The 19,966-nt window shown below is 41.1% G+C and overlaps 1 protein-coding gene across 4 annotated transcripts in view; it reads left to right on the top strand.

The window, feature by feature from the left end:
• The first annotated feature begins 265 nt into the window (after positions 1-265).
• Positions 266-19,966, top strand: part of DTD1 (D-aminoacyl-tRNA deacylase 1) — a 211,408-nt gene continuing 191,707 nt past the window's right edge. For 3 of the 4 annotated variants that reach the window (XR_006300877.1, XM_043602972.1, XM_043602973.1), the window contains exons 1-3: positions 268-450; positions 4,941-5,031; positions 5,942-6,177. Coding sequence is in view for 3 of the 4 variants with exons in the window: in XM_043602972.1 (XP_043458907.1) it covers positions 408-450; positions 4,941-5,031; positions 5,942-6,177 (370 nt within the window). In the remaining variant the exon portion in view is untranslated. Of the gene's footprint in view, positions 451-4,940; positions 5,032-5,941; positions 6,178-19,966 lie in introns of all 4 variants that reach the window. The other variant, XM_043602971.1, reaches the window with a different exon arrangement.

The raw sequence follows: 19,966 nt of genomic DNA on the forward strand, positions 1-19,966 counted from the left end.
GATTAGGATTCAGGACAAAGCTGGGATTGAGGGATGATTGGCTCTTAGGTCGGAGATGTGAGAAACATCCGGTGCATAAACTGCGGTTTGGGCACAACTGAGTCTGGGTAGGGGGTGACAGCTGGGCGCGGGTTTCTGGGTCCCAGGGTCCGAGCTGGGCCCACCTGTGGCCTGGGCGGGACTGAGGGAGGGGCGGGGCCTATCACCAGGTGGGCGTGACCTATGCAGGCGAGGCCAACCTGTAGGTGGGCGTGGCCGACGTAGGAGGGCCGCCGCCAACAGGGTCTGACTGGGCCGTCCGGCGCGCTTCCTGGTGTCACCCCCAGAGGGCGCCGGCCACTGAGTCGCCCGCAGAGTCGCGAGGCCGGAAGGAGCGCGGCGCCGCCCCACTCGCCCCAACCGCCGCCATGAAAGCCGTGGTGCAGCGCGTCACCCGGGCCAGCGTCACAGGTCAGTCGGGCGGGGCCGGGGCCGGGCCCGGGAGGAGCCACCCCTGACCCCGCTCCCGGCTGTCCCCGGCCGCCCCCGCGAGGGTTCCCCCGCGTCGTCCCCGGGGCCCTTCCAGCCGCCAACGGCCCTGGCGAGCTCGGCCCCCGCAGCCCCAAGTCCCCGGGCCGGCTCCGGGCGTCGCCGCGGCTGCAGAGCCGTCCACGTGCCCGGCGGGCCCCGGCGCGGCCCTGGCTGCAGGGCTCCGTTTTGGGTTCACGCTAAACGCGCCTTATTATTACCGTTTTTTGTTTGTTTTGTTTTTTGTTTTTGTTTTGTTTGTTTTGGTCCTGACTACCGGGTGGCAGAATCTCTGAGCATCCCCGCGGCCCGTTCTTCTGTGCAATGTTGCACAAACAACACGTAGGCAGCATTTCCGGAGCAAGGACCCCCTCCCCCTCCCCTTTATAATCTTCTATTTTAAATTTCCTATTTTTGCCCATTGTCTAAATGTCCCAATGTTTATGGAGCTTGACTGCCAATAAAATGCACAGATATGAAGAGTTGTTCTTACGGTTCAGTTGTGACAGTTATGTACACGTGACCAGCGCCCCATAAGACAGAATGTTCCCCGCGTGAGGACACCTCTCACTCGCCTAAGCCTGCAGGGATGGGGTCAGAATCTAAAGAATCTTGGATGAAATGTTTCTCTTTGCCACCAGTTTCTTGTGGACCAAGCCACCCGACCATTAGTCATCGCTGGATCTACTGTAGTCTAGTTTGAACATCAGGGGTGCAGATGATTAATATATATAAGGTAGTCGTTTTAAAAACAAACCCAGTTAAAAAGATGTTAAAAAAAATTAATGACTAATTTTAGATTGTCTTCTAGACTTCGGTTTGTTTTGTTTTGTTTTTGCAGAATTATAGTATTGTCTCAGTCCAAGTATTTCCAGATAGACTTTTCTTCCAGCCGAGTCTACACCAAGTACATGTTCTTATGTCCATAAAAGTATAAATCTAAAAAAAACGAAGCAACAGAATCCCGTAAAGAAACAACCAAACCCAGGAAAACCATATATTTACATCAGAGGGTCTACTTTTCAACCCTGCCTAGTGATTTCTAAGTTGTTCTGTTAACTCGTTTTGGATATGGTCCTGAAATAGCAAGGAACAGAATAGCATTGGGATTTATGGGATTTTAAAACGAAGGTTTTTTGGTATTTCAGTTAATATTTAAATTCACGAAAACTGGGAAAATTAGTAGATGAGAAGATTTTTTGCCTCTTTGAGCAAAATTTTACATTCTACTCCATATGGTCATCACCAATGAGTGAAGTTTGGAGAATTTTAATCTCTTACTTGAATTCTTCATTCTGCTGATCTGGAATATTGAAAACATGTGTTTTGTGAGATTTGCTAAATTGTTTGATTTTAATTTACAATTTAAATTGTATGCTCTTGTTAAAAACCAACAAACCTGCCTGTTAAACAAGTTAAGGGTATTAAAAAAAGATACAGGTATTAATTGTGGGAAGGTTTTGAATAAAGTGGAATTCTTTCTCAGTGCTGGAGGGACCTTCAAGGTAGGCAGGCCTTCTAGTTCAATTGTAATGGAAAGACATTTTCTGATTCCTTTAGAATGTGACTGGCTTCACTGAAATGTGGTTGTACATGAATGGCATTTTATTTCAGGGGTTCTAAAATGTCACTTCTGATTTTATGGTTGGGACAGACTACAGTGTTAGGATTCATATTTTATTATATGGCAGGCTCACTTAATGAGATTGGTCAAGCACATTTTGATGCCTTAGCATGGTTATTGTGATAATCTAATTTTAAAAGCTTTATTATGGAACACTTCAAATGTATTTGTTTGGTTACACAGGCAGCAAAGTGTGGTAACCATGTCCCATTCTTCAGCTTCAGCAGCTAAAATTTGAATAGAATCATGTTGGGAAGAGGTTCTGAAATGCGTTTGAATGAATGAGTTAATTTGAGAGCTTGTGAATTCTTCTCAAAGAAGTGGTCAGAGGTGATGCCAGTATACATGGGAAATTGACCAAAGATCTCAGGTCTTTTCTAGTCCTGTGATCTGTTGCCTAAAATGGTGATTCTCAAGTTTTTTTCCCTTGAAAATCCATTTGCCTATAATAAAAGATCCTTTTGAACCTTCTGGTTCTTCTACTTGTCGCTGGAGGTGGGGAGAAAAACTACTCTAGCATAAGAGAGCAGCTGTGTCATATACAGGCTTTGGGGCATAATTTGTTTCTTATTAAAACAATAATACATTATAAAAATGTTGAAACTCCTCAGATAGTGATTTGAATCACTTTAAATACTGATTCTGCTTTTGAGAATCTATTCTAAGAAGAGAATCCTAATTATAGGAAAAGATTTAGAGGAATGAATAGCAGAGCATGGAGCATTCTTAGAGGGCAGTGAAACTACTCTACGATAATGTAAGGTGGATACATGTCATTATATATTTGTCCAACAAATCTATAGAATATGACATCAAGAGTGAACCCTAATGTAAACTATGGATTTTGAATGATAATGTTGTGCCAGTGCAGGTTCATCAATTGTAAGGAATGTTCCCCTTCCGTGGGGGATGTTGACAATGGGGAAGCTATGCATTATGGGGCAGTGAGTATAGGGGAATCTGTATACCTTTGCTCAATTTTGTTGTGAACCTAAAACTGCTTTAAATTGTAAAATGTAAAGTCTAGTATTCAAAGATTTTCACCACAGTGTTATTTATTGAAGTGAGAATTTTGAAACAAGCCATATATCCAGCCAAATGAGATGGTTAGTTGGTCCATTGGATGGAATGCAACTGTTCGACTTGATGGGATGCAACTATTTAAAAGATGTTTAGGAAAATCTTATAACGTGAAAAAATCCTTATGCAATGTTAAGAGAAAAGGTGGAACACAAAAATTTATGTGTTATTGCAGTAATTGAAAACAAATATAAAGTAAAACGTATGAATAGAGAAAATATCAAAGGGAAATTATTGAAATATTGAAGCGCTTGTCTTTGGGTGTTCTTTTGTCCTTCCTGTTTCTTATATTTTCCGAATTTTCTATATTGTGTATGCATTAGTTTAATGGTGGATATAACTCAATAACCATTCTTTTTAAGCTTTTAAAACATACTATGGGGAAAATTTGAAAAATATTTTGATATTGTAAGAAAATAATACTGATTTATTTAAAGCACAAATAAAGCTTGATTGTGTTCTAAAGCAACAAGCCAGCCACCCCAGTTGTTTACTGCTTATTTCAGGTAGATTATTCCTGTTTCAGCTTCTGAGTCATTGGCTCAAAGGACAGTAAATCATTCATAGTCCATTGTAAGAAAAGTAGCACAGAAGAAAAATTTTTTTTAGCATAAAAAGAAGAGAAATTAAGCTTTACTGATACTTGGTTTGGAATGGGTTGATGCTGATGCTTCCCTGGGGTCTGCATAGCAGGTGATCCCTTGTCAGGGTGAAGGAAGGGGGGGGGGTTCTCATTCTTTCCTTAACTTGCTGGATATTATAACATGTTACAGTCTATGATGCCTTTTCAGATATATTTATAGATATTATTATCTAGCAGACGCAAACAAGAAAATGGCAGAGTTGACCCTTCTCCTGATTGGAATGTTAGGTTAATAGATGGTAAAATAACAAGATGTCAGTAACATGATGAGATTTGGCAAAAAGTTGGCCAAAAATATGGACAGTTATGAAGATTAACATTTGAAATATGGATTTAGGTTCACTGTAACAATGATGGATCTTAGCCTAAGAACTGAACCAGCACTGAGATACTGCCTAATGGTGGTAGAGCTATGCATTTGACTATAAATACATACACAAATGTTTGGAATATATGTTTAGAGATTTGTTTTTTTGTGGATGAGGTACATGATTGAAAGGGATTTGGAGGTCATTGGCTTAGAATACAAACTTGAGTACTAAACTAGGACATAATAGAAGTTTGCTGACTTGAAGCTTAACTTTTAAACTATGGTTTTTGTATATATTTATCTTCTTGCAGTAAGTAGAAAAATTCTTTTTCTGACATAAATGTTTATTATTTTGTACTATCTGTATATTATGTACCATATTTGCTAATTCTGAAGAAAAGCAAGCATCTCCTTTCAGAGAATTAGTGCAGCTGGGCTGGATTCCCTGGGGAGGAAAACTCTTGTGTTTTTACAGATAGGCAAACTCTATCATGGAAAGTTTGAGGTATCCTGCCCAAGGTAACAGAAGAAAATGTGGCCCTAAAAGTTAGCTTAATGGTTGTTAACAGCTCGTTCATTCCAGATATAAAATCAGAAAGGACCTAAATCTTGATAGTCTTACTGCATTTATGAAACTCATTTTTCAATACCCACTGACTTTACCAAAGAAGTTCTAAGAAGTATGTGTGATGTTTAAACATTCTTGTGGTTACTTAAAAGTTCATCATGGCACCTGTTTGGTTCTGAGTTTCTTTCTTCTTTTGTTTCCTTTCTAGTTGGAGGAGAGCAAATAAGTGCAATTGGACGGGGAATCTGTGTGTTGCTGGGTATTTCTCTGGAAGATACACAGAAGGAACTGGAGCACATGTAAGAGGCCAATTTCTAAGTCATTTCTGTTTGAATGGGATATGTACTGGATATATCTGTAGCTCTGTATTTCTACCTGCCTAGCTATCTGAATTATGTATATACATACACTGGGAACTTCCATGATATTTTGTTCCTGTGAAGTGAGCCCCTGTTACTTTTTTTTGTCTGTCCTGTTTGATGTAATGTGGTTATCTCTGTGTTTCAGATGAGGGGGCCAAGGAAGAGTAATTTGTCAGATGATACCCACCAAGTCAGCAGCAGAGCTGAACCCAACAGCCTTGGTCCCTATTTGCTGCTATATCCATGAACCATTCTCTTAATGCAAAACGGAACTTGTTTTCTTATGAATGATTTCTGTTTCCAGTTTGAGCAATATGATCTGGGCACCATTTATCCATTTAAAAAATGTCCAGTTGTTCATCGTACACATAGGATCTGGAGCTCTGATAATTCACTGACTTGCCTAAGATCATGAAATGTACTTAGCAAAAAGCCTGAATTCAAATTAGAATCTATGCTACGTGGGGCGCCTGGGTGGCTCAGTCGGTTAAGTGTTTGACTTCGGCTTAGGTCATGATCTCGCCATTGATGGGTTCAAGCCCCATGTCAGGCTCTGTGCTGACAGCTCAGAGCCTGGAGCCTGTTTCGGATTCTGTGTCTCTCTTTCTCTCTGCCCCTCCTCTGCTCATGCTCTGTCTCTCTATCTCTCGAAAATAAATAAACATGAGAAAAAAAAAACAAAAAAAAGAATCATCTAGGCTACCTGACTTGGAAGCTGGTGCTCTTTTTACTGAGGTAGAGGAGTTTGTCGTTATGTTCTTTTTCAACAGGTGACACTTTGGGGGTATGGAGTGTGTTGGGGGCTTATGATTCTTCAGGTTTCTCTAACCACTGTTTTCCTGCTTAGGGTCAGAAAGATTTTAAACCTGCGTGTGTTTGAGGATGAGAGTGGGAAACACTGGTCGAAGAGTGTGATGGACAAACAGTATGAGGTGCTGTGCATCAGCCAGTTCACCCTCCAGTGCGTGCTCAAGGGGAACAAGCCTGACTTTCACCTGGCAATGCCCACAGAGCAGGCAGAAAGCTTCTACAACAGCTTCCTGGAGCAGCTGCGCAAGACCTACAGGCCGGAGCTCATCAAAGGTAGGCAGAAGGGTGAGCCGCCCAAGAGAAGAGTCTCTGGCACACTTCTAGGCAGGTCAAAAAGAGAATCTGCGATTATGGCATCTCTTTTTCCAGAAAGTTTGTTGTTTGTGCTTATCACTTAAAACAACGTAGTGGCTGCTGCTACTGCTGTTGTGGTAGGAGTTCTCTGAATGCCACGGATACTGTTTACTCTTTTTCATTCTTTCTTTATTTTTTTAATGTTTATTTATTTATTTTGGGAGAGAGAGAGACTGTGAGTGCCTGCATGTGTGAGGGAGGGGCAGAGAGAGGGAGAGAGAGAATTCCAAGCAGGCTCCTTGCTGTCAGTGCAGAGCCCCATTAGGGACGTGATTCCACGAACCGCGAGATCATGACCTGAGCCAAAATCAAGAGGCAATACTTCACCAGCTGAGTCACCCAGGGCACCCCACCCTTTTTCATTCTTCTGTTCACATTTGAAATATTTAGCAACCCAGAAGTGTGTTTGATATAGTGGTGTTTAATTTTGCTTGCTTATGATGTCTGACAGAGAAGACAGTGCAGGTACAAATGTGAGTCAAGTGGCATTTTATTTAAAAATTTTTTTAATTACTTATTTTTGAGAGAGAGAGAGAGAAAGAGAAAGAGCATGAGTGAGGGAGAAGCAGGGAGAGACAGAGACACAGAATCTGAAGCAGGCTCCAGACTCTGAGCTGTCAGCATAGAGCCCCGTGTGGGGGTCAAATCCATGAACTGTGAGATCATGACCTGAGCCGAAGTCAGACGATTAACTGACTGAGCCACCCAGGCGCCCTATAGCCATGTGTCATTTTAAATTTCTAGTAGCCATATTAAAAGAAAGTAAAAAGAAACAAGTGAAATTAATTTTATTTAGTTTTATTTACTTATTTATTTAAAAGTTTATTTACTTATTTTGAGAGAGAGAGAGAGAGAAAGAACATGAGCAGGGAAGGGGCAGAGAGAGAAGAAGAGAATCCCAAGTAGGCTCCACACTTGTCAGCACAGAGTCCAATGTGGGACTTGAAATTATGAACCGGGAGATCATGACCTGAGCTGATGTCAAGAGTCAGATGCTTAACTGACTGAACCACCCAGGCGTCCCTGAAATTAATTTTAAAAGTATATTTTATTTAACTCAGTATATCCAAAATAGTATGATTTCACCTTTTAATCAATATAAAAAGTTATTGAGATAATTTTCATTCTTTTTTTTGTGCTAAAGTCATCTAAATCTGGTGTGTAGTTTATACATATAGCCCATCTAAATTTGGACCAGCCACATTTCAAATACCCAATAGCTGTGTGTGTGTAATGGCTATCATATTGGATAGTGAAGGTTTAGGTCTTTACTTAACTGTTTATTGGAAGGAATGCCAACCTAGTTTGAGATTTAGTCTAGAAAATGCCTTGTTCTAGTGGTCTTGGTTTATGGGAGAATTATGAATCTGAAATTATGTGTCTTTTTAAAAAGGGGACCATTCATTTCTAGTCTGTTTTCAGGTTTCTGGAGGGCAGATTGCATTTAATACCATCATGTTTTGTCTTTTTCTTCAGTTATTAGAATGTTTAGCCTCCTTTGGTAATACATCTCAGTGTGAGACTTTCCTAAGAATGTCTCAATATCTAATTACAATTTCTTTTGCTGCCATCATACCCTTTTATAGACATCTAAGAGTTGTTAACAGTTAACTCTGTGGTATCTCCTATACTTTGACTTTCTCTGGAAGAAACAAACCCTGATCCCTTATTTATTGTATCTGTTTTCAGCCATAAGTAAGAAAAGTTACTGCCTAATTTTGAAGCTCTGTAGCAAAGCCCCACATTGAGGATTATCAGCTCATCAGATTACTTACGTTTAGAAGAGTGATATTCCTATTCCTCTTTGGCATTTCCTTTTATCTTATTTCTCCTCTTACTTGTGTAAGGTGTCTCTTTGCCATGATCAGGACATCCCTGCCTTAAATCCCACTCTTTACTTGGGTTCTGGTTGAACGGAATGTATTTGCCTCTTCTGGAAATAATCCAAGTTTAGAGCTCCATTCACAAGTCTGGTCATGGATGTCTCCAGTGTTTTCTCCCACCCTGTGTCAACGGGGTTCCTTCTGCATGGCCTTGCTGCAGACATATTTCTTCCCAAAATTCAGTAGTTAAGTCAAGTCTTCTGAATAATTATTTTTCTTTGCTGAGCTGGGGATTAAATGCTGTCATCATTGTCTCCTCTGATTGGTATTTGTAGAATCATCCCATTGCTGAGTAATCTCAGACAAATTTTGGAACACCCTGAAGTCCCTTGAAAGGACGAGCACAAGGAATACCATAAGAGTGTAAGTGAAGGCATTTTAGGTGGTGGAACACTGGTGCTTGTTAAGGAATGCCCAAGTGAAAATAAATGAGCATTCACCTGAGTCCTTAAAGAGGAGTGTTTTGTGTAGTATTAGGTGTTTTGTTTTCCTGTTACTTTTTTAATAAAGTTTACTTATTTATTTTGAGAGAGACAGAGAGCACATGCGCGCTGCATGAGTCGGAGAAGGGCAGAAAGACAGGGAGAGAGAGAATCCAAAGCAGGCTCTGCACTGTCAGCATGGAGCTGATGTGGGGCTCGAACTCATGAACTGTGAGATTATGACCTTGAGCTGAAATCAAGAGTTGGGTACTTAACCAACTGAGCCACCCAGGCACCCATGTGCCTTTTACTTTTTGAAATGATGTGTATTTTGTCCAGGTAATTCTGTGAAGTGCCTGAAGCAGTGTACTGTTAACAATATAATTTTATAATGGGTCACAGTTTAAGTTTGTGGGGATATGATATATCTGATCGTTTTGATGAAAAATTGATGTGATTTATTCAAAAAGTTTTAATCAATTTATTTCCAAATCCTTCGGGCTTTCAGAAACAACTACAGTGATATCAGTAGGGTCTCTCTTGTTCTTTCAGCTTTTTATCTCTTTTGTGGTTTTTGATGGAACAAGACGCAGAGAGTATGTTGTACACACTTGCTCTGTTTTGGTTAATTTTGAGTTTTTGGCTTCCAGCTCCAGTATGGAAAGCACCCCCCCCCCAGAGCTGAAGGGATGTTGGAACACAAACAAATTGCTAATGAATACATTTTATTTCTTTTTTTTTCTTTAAAAGTTTATTTTATTTAAAATAAAGAGAGCACAAGTGGGGGCGGGGAGAGAGAGAGGTGAGACACAGAATCTGAAGCAGGCTCCAGGCTCTGAGCTATCAGTGCAGAGCCTGATGTGGGGCTCAAACCCACAAACCGTGAGATCATGACCTGAGCTGAAGTCGGATGCTTATCCGACTAAGCCACCCAGGAGCCCCTATATTTTCTTTATTTTAGGATTCTCAGGGCCACTTCAGCAATTTTAAGACTTAAAGTAGTTTAATTTGTTTTTTGGAAAAAATTAAAATTTTTTTCTAGTTTTACTGAGATACAATTGACATATGTTAGTTTTAGCATTAGTTTTAGTTGTACCACATGATGATTTGATATGTGGGTATATTGTGAAATGATCGCTAATGTTAGTTCAGTTAATGTTCATCATCTCACATAGTTACAGTTTTACTTTTCTTGTGATAAGAACTTTTTTTTTTTTTTAACTTTGTTTATTTGGGTTACCTGGGAGGCTCAGTCAGTTAAGTGTTGCATTTGATTTCCCCTCAGGTCATGATCTAATGGTTTGTGAGATCGACCCCTGTGTTGGGGTCTGCATTGACTGCGTGGAACCTGCTTGGGATATTCATTCATTCATTCTCTCTCTCTCTCTCTCTTTCTCTCTTTCTCTCTCTCTCTCTCTCTCTCTCCCCTTTCTCTCTCTTCCCCCCTCCCCCCCCCCCCAGCTTGCACACATGCGTGCATGCTCTCTCTCAAAAATAAGTAATTCAACCAGAACAAAGTTTATTTATTTATTTTTGAGGGGGGGTGGTGGGAGCGTCAGTAGGAGAAGAAGGAGAGAGAATCGCAAGCAGGCTCAGTACTGTCAGTACAGAGCCCAACTTGGGATTTGAACTCACGAACTGTGAGATCATGACCTGAGCCAAGATCAAGAGTGGGATGCTTAACCAGCCACCCAGGTGCCCCTGTGATGAGAACTTTTAAGATCTACTCTCCTAGCAACTTTCAAATATGTGATACGGTATTGTTAACTTTGGTCATTATGCCATATCTTATATCCCAGAATTTATTTATCTTACAATTGGAAGTTTGAACCTTTTGACCAGCTTCATTCATTTTACCCACCCTCCACCCCCTGCCTCTGGCAACCACCAATCTGTTCTCTGTATCCATGAGCTTGGTTTTTTAGACTCTGTGTATAAGTGAGATTGTATAGTATTTGTCTTTTTCTGTCTGATTAAAAGCCCTTAATGTCCATCCATGTTCTTGCAAATGGCCAGATTTCCTTCTTTTCTTATGGCTGAATAGTATTCTATTGTGTATATATATCACATCCTTTTTTAAAATGGCTTTGTTATTATTATTCTTAATTATTATTATTTTTTTTTCAGAGAGAGCATACGAACAGGGGAGGGGCAGAGGGAGAGAGAGAATCTAGAGCAGGCTTCACTCTCAGCATGGAGCCTGATGCAGGGCTCGATCCCACGACCCTGGGATCATGACCTGAGCTGAAATCAAGAGTCAGAGGCTCAACCAACTGAGCCACCCAGGCCCCCCTCCCACCCCCCTCCCCAGACCACATCTTTTTTATGCTTTCATCTATCAATAGACACTTAGGTTGCTTTCATGTGTTGGCTGTTGATTTAGTTAGATTTAGCATTTATTTTCACTCCCTTCCTCTTCAGTGATTGAACTTTATTTTAAATTTAAATTGTTTAAATTTAAATTTAAATTGTTTCTCTTACTTTTTAAGGATCGAATAGAGGGAAGATTGTCCCTCCCACCCAGTGCTCACACCCAGTGCTCATGTGCTTTCAGGCATTTCCTCACCAGCCACAACTCTTCCACTTGGACCCCCGCCCACTTGGACCCCCACCAGTCTTAAATGAAACAGGGTTTATTGCTATATGACTGAAGAATGCAGAGGTATGATGAGTTCAGGTTCAGCTTGCACTGCATTCCTTCTGTCATTGCTGTAACTGTTTCTCTGGGATTCACTGAGCCCTGCTTTCTCCCATGTGTGTTAGCCTTGTCTTCAGGCTGGCCTTCTGCAGGATGGCCATGATGATTGCAGTCTTCACAACTTACAATCCCAAGGAGAACGAGCCTTTGTCTCTTCATGTCAAGCAGAAGTCCTGAAGGTCACTTTGGGCCAGCGTAGGTTGTATGTCAACTCTGAACCAATATGGGATGGACTGCATGGCTCAGCTTAGGTCATATGTTTCGTGGCCTATGGAGTTGACTTCCCGAGGACCACCGGAGTCACAGTGGAGGTCTGGGGCTCTTGGGAAGGGGGATGGAAGAAGTGGCTCTTGGAAGGCTGCTGAAAGTGCCATTGTATATCCTTCAGTTGCTTTTTTGGTAGCCGTGGGGAGGTGGGATAAATAGAAGGGGTGTGGGCAAGAGGAGTAGGTAGTCCTAGCAGTGGGGATAGAGGGGATGGAGAGGGGACTGTCATAGATGTGTGTGCAATTAATGAGGGTGTCCTTTTCACCTGTGTCTCTTTTCTGGGCACCTGGGAGGGAGGGGCTAGTGGCATAATTACCCCAAATGGCTCTTTGAGGCCTGCTCTGCCCCAGTTGGCCTTGAGTTGGTCCTTGAAAACCAGGCTGACCCACCACACCTACATGACCAGAATTCTCAGCACCTTTGGCCCGTTTGGGTGTAGTCTGTTTGGAACCCCCTTTGCTTTTGCTGTGGCACACCCCCACTCTGCTCTCATTTGGCTGGCCCCCTGACCCTTTGGCTTTGTGAGGGCATCTCCTCTTCTCAAGAACTTGCCTACCTTGCCTTCTGCTCCTGTTAGCTATTGCTGCATAACACACCACCCCAAAATTCAGTGGCTTAAAAATAACCATTCTGTCTTCCTTTTGTGGGTCAGAAATTGAGGAGGGGCTTGGCTGGGCACTTGTCTCTGATCCATTTAGTATTAGCTGGGGCTGGGGGATCTACTTCTAAGATGGCCTGTGTGCATCTTGCTCCTCCCCTCCTCCCAACTTATCCTCCAGGGTCTCCCCCCATCACTTGGGCTTCTCATAACCTGGTAGTCACAGGGTAGTTTTTCTTTCTTTCTTTCTTTCTTTCTTTCTTTCTTTCTTTCTTTCTTTAGTTTATTTACTATTTTTGAGAGAGAGTGCACGTGAGCAAGCAGGGGAGGGGCAGAGAGAAGGAGAGAGAGAGAATCCTAAGCAAGCTCTGCACTGTCAGCACAGAGATGTACAGGGGGCTTGAACTCACGAACCGTGAGATCATGACTTGAGCCAAAGTCAAGAGTTGGATGCTCAACCAACTGAGCCATCCAGGCGCCCCAGGGTGATTGGATTTCTATCATTGTAGCTGGCTTCTCCCACTACAAGCACTCCAGGAGCAGGTGTTTCAACAGACAGGAGATGAAAGTGCCAGCCCCCTGAGGCCAGGCCCGGAAAGGGGTGGAGCATCAGTTCTGCCATATGCTATTGGCCAAAGTAGTCTCATAGCCCATCCAGATTCCAGGAGAGGGATGTAGACCCACCTTGCAATAGAAGGAATGTCAGAGTTTGTGGCCATTTTTAATCCTGCACAGTTCATAACTCTGGTGCTTTCAAAGGGTTTTTCCTGTTCTCTGGCTCTTCTTCCATAATTGCTTTAGGGGTGATAAACCTAATGCATACATTCATCAGTTTTTGCCCTCTACTGCAGGATGAGCCAGAGGTTAAGGGTGCTTTATTGGCCACTCAGACTGATTGAGTGGACCCAGGAAACTGGTTTCAAATGTGCCCCTCAGCAGCCCCTCGGGAATCCCCATCCTTCAGATGGGCGCTGAAAGTGGTGTTCAGTGGAAGGCATTAAATGCTCCTAAAGTTGAGTATTGAGCATGCATTGCTTTTATAGTTAGGAAAAAGTAAGTGTTATACCAAAATGGAATAATTGAAAAGAGAGATCTCTGCTCTCAAGATCTCTGTTTCTTGTTCCAACTTTGAGACATTTGTAATGGGCCTAGGAAAGCAATCACCTGCAGGCTTCGTTGAGCAAATCCAAAGCTGCCATGACATTAAAAAGAGCTACCTGTGTATTCTCTGTGGGGACTGATCTGTTGTGGGCTGCAAATGGCTAGAAAAACGTTGCACGACATTTCAGGAGTGCAGCAGCTTTGTGATTGCCTCAGCTCTGTTCACTCCGTGGGGCATCCATTATGTCCAGGTCTCCTAAAGGTTCATAATGCAAAGAGAAAGCACAGGAGGAGGAAGCCCACATCTAGTGTTTGCTTGTGGTTATTGTTTAATTTAGTTTATAGATTTGTTTAATTTTCTACTCTTTTTACTGCATAAAGCACGTTAGCAGCCTGAGTGAGCTTTCAGTGGAAGCCTGTTTTGTATACTTTGGCAAGGGCTGTGATGCCAGAGGCATTACTGTTGATGTAAATTTAGGAAATCATAACGTGGGATCACATCTTCATTGATGATAAATGGCAAGCGGCGCCTGGGTGGCTCAGTCGGTTAAGCGTCTGGCTCTTGACTTTGGCTCAGGTCAGGATCTCGCAGTTCATGTTTTGAGTCCCATGTCGGGCTCTGTGCTGGTAGTGCAGAGAAAGCCTGCTTGGATTCTCTCTCACCCCCCGCTCTTTCCGCCCCTCCCCTGCTCATGTGCTCTGTCTCTGTCTCTCTCAAAGTAAATAAATAAACTTAAAAAAATAATAGTAAATAAATGACAAGACTGGTGGATGGTGACACAGGCCGATGGCTCTCGTGAAGTGTGATGCATATGTGTGACTGATGTTGGTCAAATCAGTTAGTTTTCTGTCACTCCTTCCTTTTCACTCATTCTCTTCAGTGATTGGCTAACCAGCTTCCCTATTTATTTCTGCCTGTCTCTTTTAGGTCTCAGACTTAGACTAACTGCATCATCTCTGTGGCTACAGTTTACATTCCGTTTGCCCAAATGGCAAAACCATATCTGTTTTTGTTTTTAAATCCTAGCTTTTCATGATTCCTTGATTGGCTTAGTTGATTTTCCAAGGTGAACAACAGCCTACTTTTACCAGTTCTCCTTTCCCCACCTAACTGTCTGGGGCCACCTTAAAACCAGTGTCATCATTGTGGTGGTGGTCCAGTACCCTGCATAATGGCACCCTGCATAATGGCCTGTAGGCACTCAGTTATTTTGTGTGACGAGCGTCCCTGGGCCCAGGGTGATGAGGACAGGCAGTGGGTCTGCTGTCCCATTCAGCTGCTTCCTCTCTGGGCTCCTTCTCCCACCTGTCTTTATTCCCCTTTACCCCTTTTATTTCAATTCCTGAGCCCTCTTCATACTTTTGTCGTGAATTGAGGGGTCAGCCCCCTTTTCTTGTGCAGTGAAGTTTAAAATAGGAATATTTTAAAACCGTATTGATTTGGGGTCTACAAATTCAGAAATGTTGATAAATTAGTTGGCCCTCTTTATATTTTGTGCAAACAAAGGGTCTATAAAACAAATGAATAGTGTACATGATATGGTATCTCAGTTGCTTTCTCTCTCTTTGTTGTGCCCTGAGGGGATCCTCCAGTTTACTAATTTTTCTTTGACTGTATCCAGTCTGGAGTTTAGCTTGTCATTTGAGCTTTAAATCAGTCACTTATTTTTTATTTTCAGTATTCTTTCTTTTTTAAAAAAAAATTTTTTTTTTTCAATGTTTATTTATTTTTGGGACAGAGAGAGACAGACCATGAACGGGGGAGGGGTAGAGAGAGAGGGAGACACAGAATCGGAAACAGGCTCCAGGCTCTGAGCCATCAGCCCAGAGCCCGACGCGGGGCTCAAACTCCCGGACCGCGAGATCGTGACCTGGCTGAAGTCGGATGCTTAACCGACTGCGCCACCCAGGCGCCCCCAGTATTCTTTCTAAAATTAACATTTTTTTTATTGTGGTAAAATAAACATAACATGAAATGAAGCATTTTAAAGCATAGAGTTCATTGATAGTGTATTCACAGTGTTGTGCAACCATCACCACTGTCTAGTTTCAAAACATTTTCATCACCCTAAATAAGGAGACCTGTACCCATTAACCAATCACTCCCCATTCTCCCCCACTCCTAGGCCTAGAAACCATGAATCTGCTTTTGGTCTCTGGATTTGCCTCATCTGGATGTTTTGTACAAATGGAACCATACAATATGCAGCCTTTTGTGTCTGGCTTCTTTGTCTTAGCATAATGTATTCAAGGTTCATCCTTTGAACATACATTGTGCGTGTCTATATGCATACATTGTAACATTTATCAATACTTCATTTCTTTGCATGAAGAATATTCCATTGCATGAATATATCATGTTTTGTTTATCTGTGCATTCATTGTTGGACACCTAGCTTGTTCCCAACCTTTTAGCTGTTGTGAATAGGGCTGCTGTAAACTCGTGTACAACTTTTTGTTTGAACACTCACTTTCCATTTTGTTGGTTATATACTCAGACGTGGAATTGCTGGATCATACAGTAATTCTGTTTAGTTTAGTGAGGCACTGCCAAATTGTTTACCACAGTGACATTTTGCATTCCCACCAGCAGTGAGGGTTCTGATTTCTCTGCATCTTTGCCAACACGTGTTGTTTCCTTTTTTTCTTTTTTTAATGATTATAGGCATCCTACTGGGTGTGAAGTGCATCACTGTGGTTTTGATTTGCATTTTTCTTTCTCTCTCTCTTTTTTGATAAAATATTAATTTTTTTTTTTTTTTAAGTTTTAGAGAGAGAGAGGGCTGGAGCTGGGGAGAGGAGAAGAGGGAGAGAGGGAGAATCTTAAGCAAGCTCCACTTGCAGTGCAGAGCTAAATCCCATGACCCTGGAATCATGACCTGAGCTGAAATCAAGAGTGGGACACTCAACCGACTGAACCACCCAGGCATCCTGTATCTTTTTTCCCCTCCCCTTCCCATGTGTTCATCTGCTTGTTTCTTAAACTCCACATATGAGTGAAATCATAGGTACTTATTTCATGTGATACAATACACTCTAGTTCAGTCCACGTCATTGCAAATGGCAAGATTTCATTTTTAAAAAAAATTTTTTTAACGTTTGTTTATTTTTTGAGAGACAGAGACAGAGCATGAGTGGTGGAGGGGCAGAAAGAGAGGGAGTCACAGATTTTGAAGTAGGCTCCAGGCTCAGAGCTGTCAGCACAGAGCCTGATGCGGGACTTGAACTCAAAAACTGTGAAATCATGACCTGAGCTGAAGTCAGACACTTAACCGACTGAGTCACCCAGGCGCCCCAAGATTTCATTCTTTTTGATGGCCGAGTAATATTCCATTTTGTGTATATGAGTGGTGTGTGTATGTGTGTGTGTGTCTTTGTGTATACTACATTGTCTGTATCTATTCATCAGTCAGTAGACATTTGGGCTCTTTCCATAATTTGGCTCTTGTGGATAATACTGCTGTAACCATTGAGATGCAGGTACCCCTTCGAATCTGTATCGTTTGGGTGAATACTTAATAGTGCTGGGTTGTAGGGTAGTTCTGTTTTTAACTTTTTGAGGAACCTCCACACTGTTTTCCAGAGTGGCTGCACCAGTTTGCATTCCCACCAGCAGTGTCAGAGGGTTCCCCATTCTCTGTGTCTTTGCCCACACCTATTTCTTGTGTTGTTCATTTTAGCCATTCTGACAGATGTGAGGTGGTACCTCATTGTGGTTTTGATTTGTATTTCCCTGATGGTAAGTGATGTTGAACATTGTTTCATGTGTCTGTTAGCAATCTGGATGTCTTCTTTGGTAAAACGTGTATTTGTGTCTTCTGCCTATTTCTTTACTGGTTTTTTTTTTTTTTTAACCATAAATACATACAATTTTTATTTGTCAATTATAGATTGATAAAGCTAGAAAAAAAAGACAAATGCAAGAATGTTCCAAGTAGCACTGTTTGTAAGAGCAAAAAATCTGAAACAATCAAAATGCCATTGACAGGAATATGATTAATTGTGGAATATCTTTTCAATGTAGGTGAAAATAAATGAAGTTACCATTCATGTATCATTATAGATGAATACTTGAATGCTAAATGAGAACAATAAGTCATAGAATAATACATACAGCATGATAACATTTAAAAAAATGCTTAAAAATAAGAACAGCTAAACAATATATTGATAAAGAAGCTAGGGAATGAATGAGCTAGGGAAAGGACACATATGGATACAATTCCAACTGTTAAGTGGATGACAGTTCCATACATGTTCATTTTTTATTATACTTCTTTATGTATGTATCACGTATGTAATAAATCATATATATGAAAAAATATAAAATATCTATCTGTAAGATCCCAAAGACCTTACATAGAAAAGGAAGTGTCCAGTGAAGTTTAAACAAAAGATATCTCTTCATTGGGAATCTCTTTCCAGAAACAAAGAACTTCATTGTCTAAGTACCTTTTAACAGTATTAAAAATTAAAGTTGTCTTTTCCAACATTCTTTATTTCTGATTTTGGTGTTTATGAATGCCTCTGAAATTCTCGAATGATAAATAACAGAGAAACTTACCCTGGCAACCTATTCTTTTCCTCCTTTTTCTTCTCCTCTTCTTCCTCTCTTTTCTTTCCAACCAATTATCAATCATTTGTTGCTTTATAATTGTTACTGATTTTTCTTAGTTGGATATACATCATTTCTAAGATGTTTGCCTCTAAAATACTTTTTTTCCAACATAGAACACTTTCCTCAGATGATAGCTTGTCTTTTCAATATTTTCACTTAACTTTTCAAATAATTCTTCCATGGCTCTGTCAGAGCTTGGAATTTCCCTGGAACTCCACAAACTACGATAGCCAACATTCATGTAGCACTTACTATGCTTTAGGTTGTAGTCTGTTACTGCATTCAGTCATCACGAAAACCCTACAGTGTTATCCCTGTGTTGCAGATGAGAAAGCTGAGGCACAGAGAGGTCAAAAATCACAAATGACAAAGCTAGAATTCAAGCCAAGCAGTTGAGTTATAGATTCCCGCTCTTAACTAACTACCACATCATCATGATGTCCTTTCGATTTTATATCAACCAGTTTTCTGTCTGAAGCAGTAAGAGTATCTATTGCTTATAAGAACAAATTTTCGGTATCTTTCAACTCACCGTTATTATTTTTTAAAACTTAAATTCAATTTCATTAACATACAGTGTAATCTTGGCTTCAGGAGTAGACCCAGTGATTTATCTCTTACGTATGATACCCAGTGCTCATCCCAAAAAGTGCCCTCCTCAATGCCCATCACCCATTTAACACATTCCTCTACCCACCTCCCCTCCAGCAACCCTCAGTTTGTTCTCCGTATTTGAGAGTCTCTTATGGTTTGCCTCCCTCTCTGTTTTAAAAAATCCTTTATTTTTCCTTCCTTTCCCCTCTGTTATCTGTTGTGTTTCTTGATTCCACATATGGTGAAAAAATATGATCTCTTTCTCTGACTGAATTACTTTGCTTAGCATAATACTCTCTAGTTCCATTGACATTGTTGCAAATGGAAAGATTTCATTCTTTTTCATCACCTGGTAGTATTCCATTGTGTGTATGTGTGTGTGTGTGTGTGCAGCATACATATATACGTATATATGTGTATGTACATATGTATGCATGTACACATGTATGTATAAATGTATATACGTATGTGTATATGTACATGTATACATATACATATAATGCATATGTAAGTATATGCATATGTGTATACATACATATGTACGTATATATACCACGTATTCTTTATCCATTCATTGGTCAGTGGACATTTTCCATATGGGCAGTGTAGTCTTTCCATACTTTGACTACTGTTGATAGTGCTGCTATAAACATGGGGGTACATGTGTCCCTTCGAAACAGCACACCTGTCCCGCGTGGATAAATGCCTAGTAGTGCGATTGCTGGGTTGTAGGGTAGTTCTATTTTTAGTTTTTTGAGGAACCTCCATACTATTTTCCAGAGTGGCTGCACCAGCTTGCATCCCCACCAACAATGTAAAAGAGATCCTCTTTCTCCGCATCCTCGCCAACATCTGTTGTTGCCTGAGTTGTTAATGTTAGCCATTCTGACAGGTGTGAGGTGGTATCTCATTGTGGTTTTTGATTTGTAGTTCCCTGATGATGAATGATGTTGAGCATTTTTTCATGTGTCGGTTGGCCATCTGGATGACTTCTTTGGAGAAGTGTCTATTCATGTCTTTTGCCCATTTCTTCACTGGATTATTTGCTTTTTGGGTGTTGAGTTTGGTAAGTTCTTTATAGATTTTGGATACTAACCCTTTATCTGATATGTCATTTGCAAATATCTTCTCCCATTCTGTCGGTTGCCTTGTAGTTCTGTTGATTGTTTCCTTTGCTGTGCAGAAGGTTTTTATTTTGATGAGGTCCCAGTAGTTCATTTTTGCTTTGGTTTCCCTTGTCTCCAGAGACATGTTGAGTAAGAAGTTGCTGTGGCCGAGGTCAAAGAGGTTTTTGCCTGCTTTCTCCTTGAGGATTTTGATGACTTCCTGTTGTAATGTTTAGGTCCTTCATTTTGAGTTTATTTTTGTGTCTAGTGTAAGAAAGTGGTCCAGGTTCATTCTTTTGCATGTCGTTGTCCATTTTTCCCAGCACCATTTGCTGTAGAGACTGTTTTTATTCCATTGGATATTCTTTCCTGCTTTGTCAAAGATTAGTTGGCTATACGTTTGTGGGTCCATTTCTGGGTT

This window comes from Prionailurus bengalensis, chromosome A3 (genome assembly GCF_016509475.1).
Source record: "Prionailurus bengalensis isolate Pbe53 chromosome A3, Fcat_Pben_1.1_paternal_pri, whole genome shotgun sequence".
Classification (NCBI taxonomy): domain Eukaryota; kingdom Metazoa; phylum Chordata; class Mammalia; order Carnivora; family Felidae; genus Prionailurus; species Prionailurus bengalensis.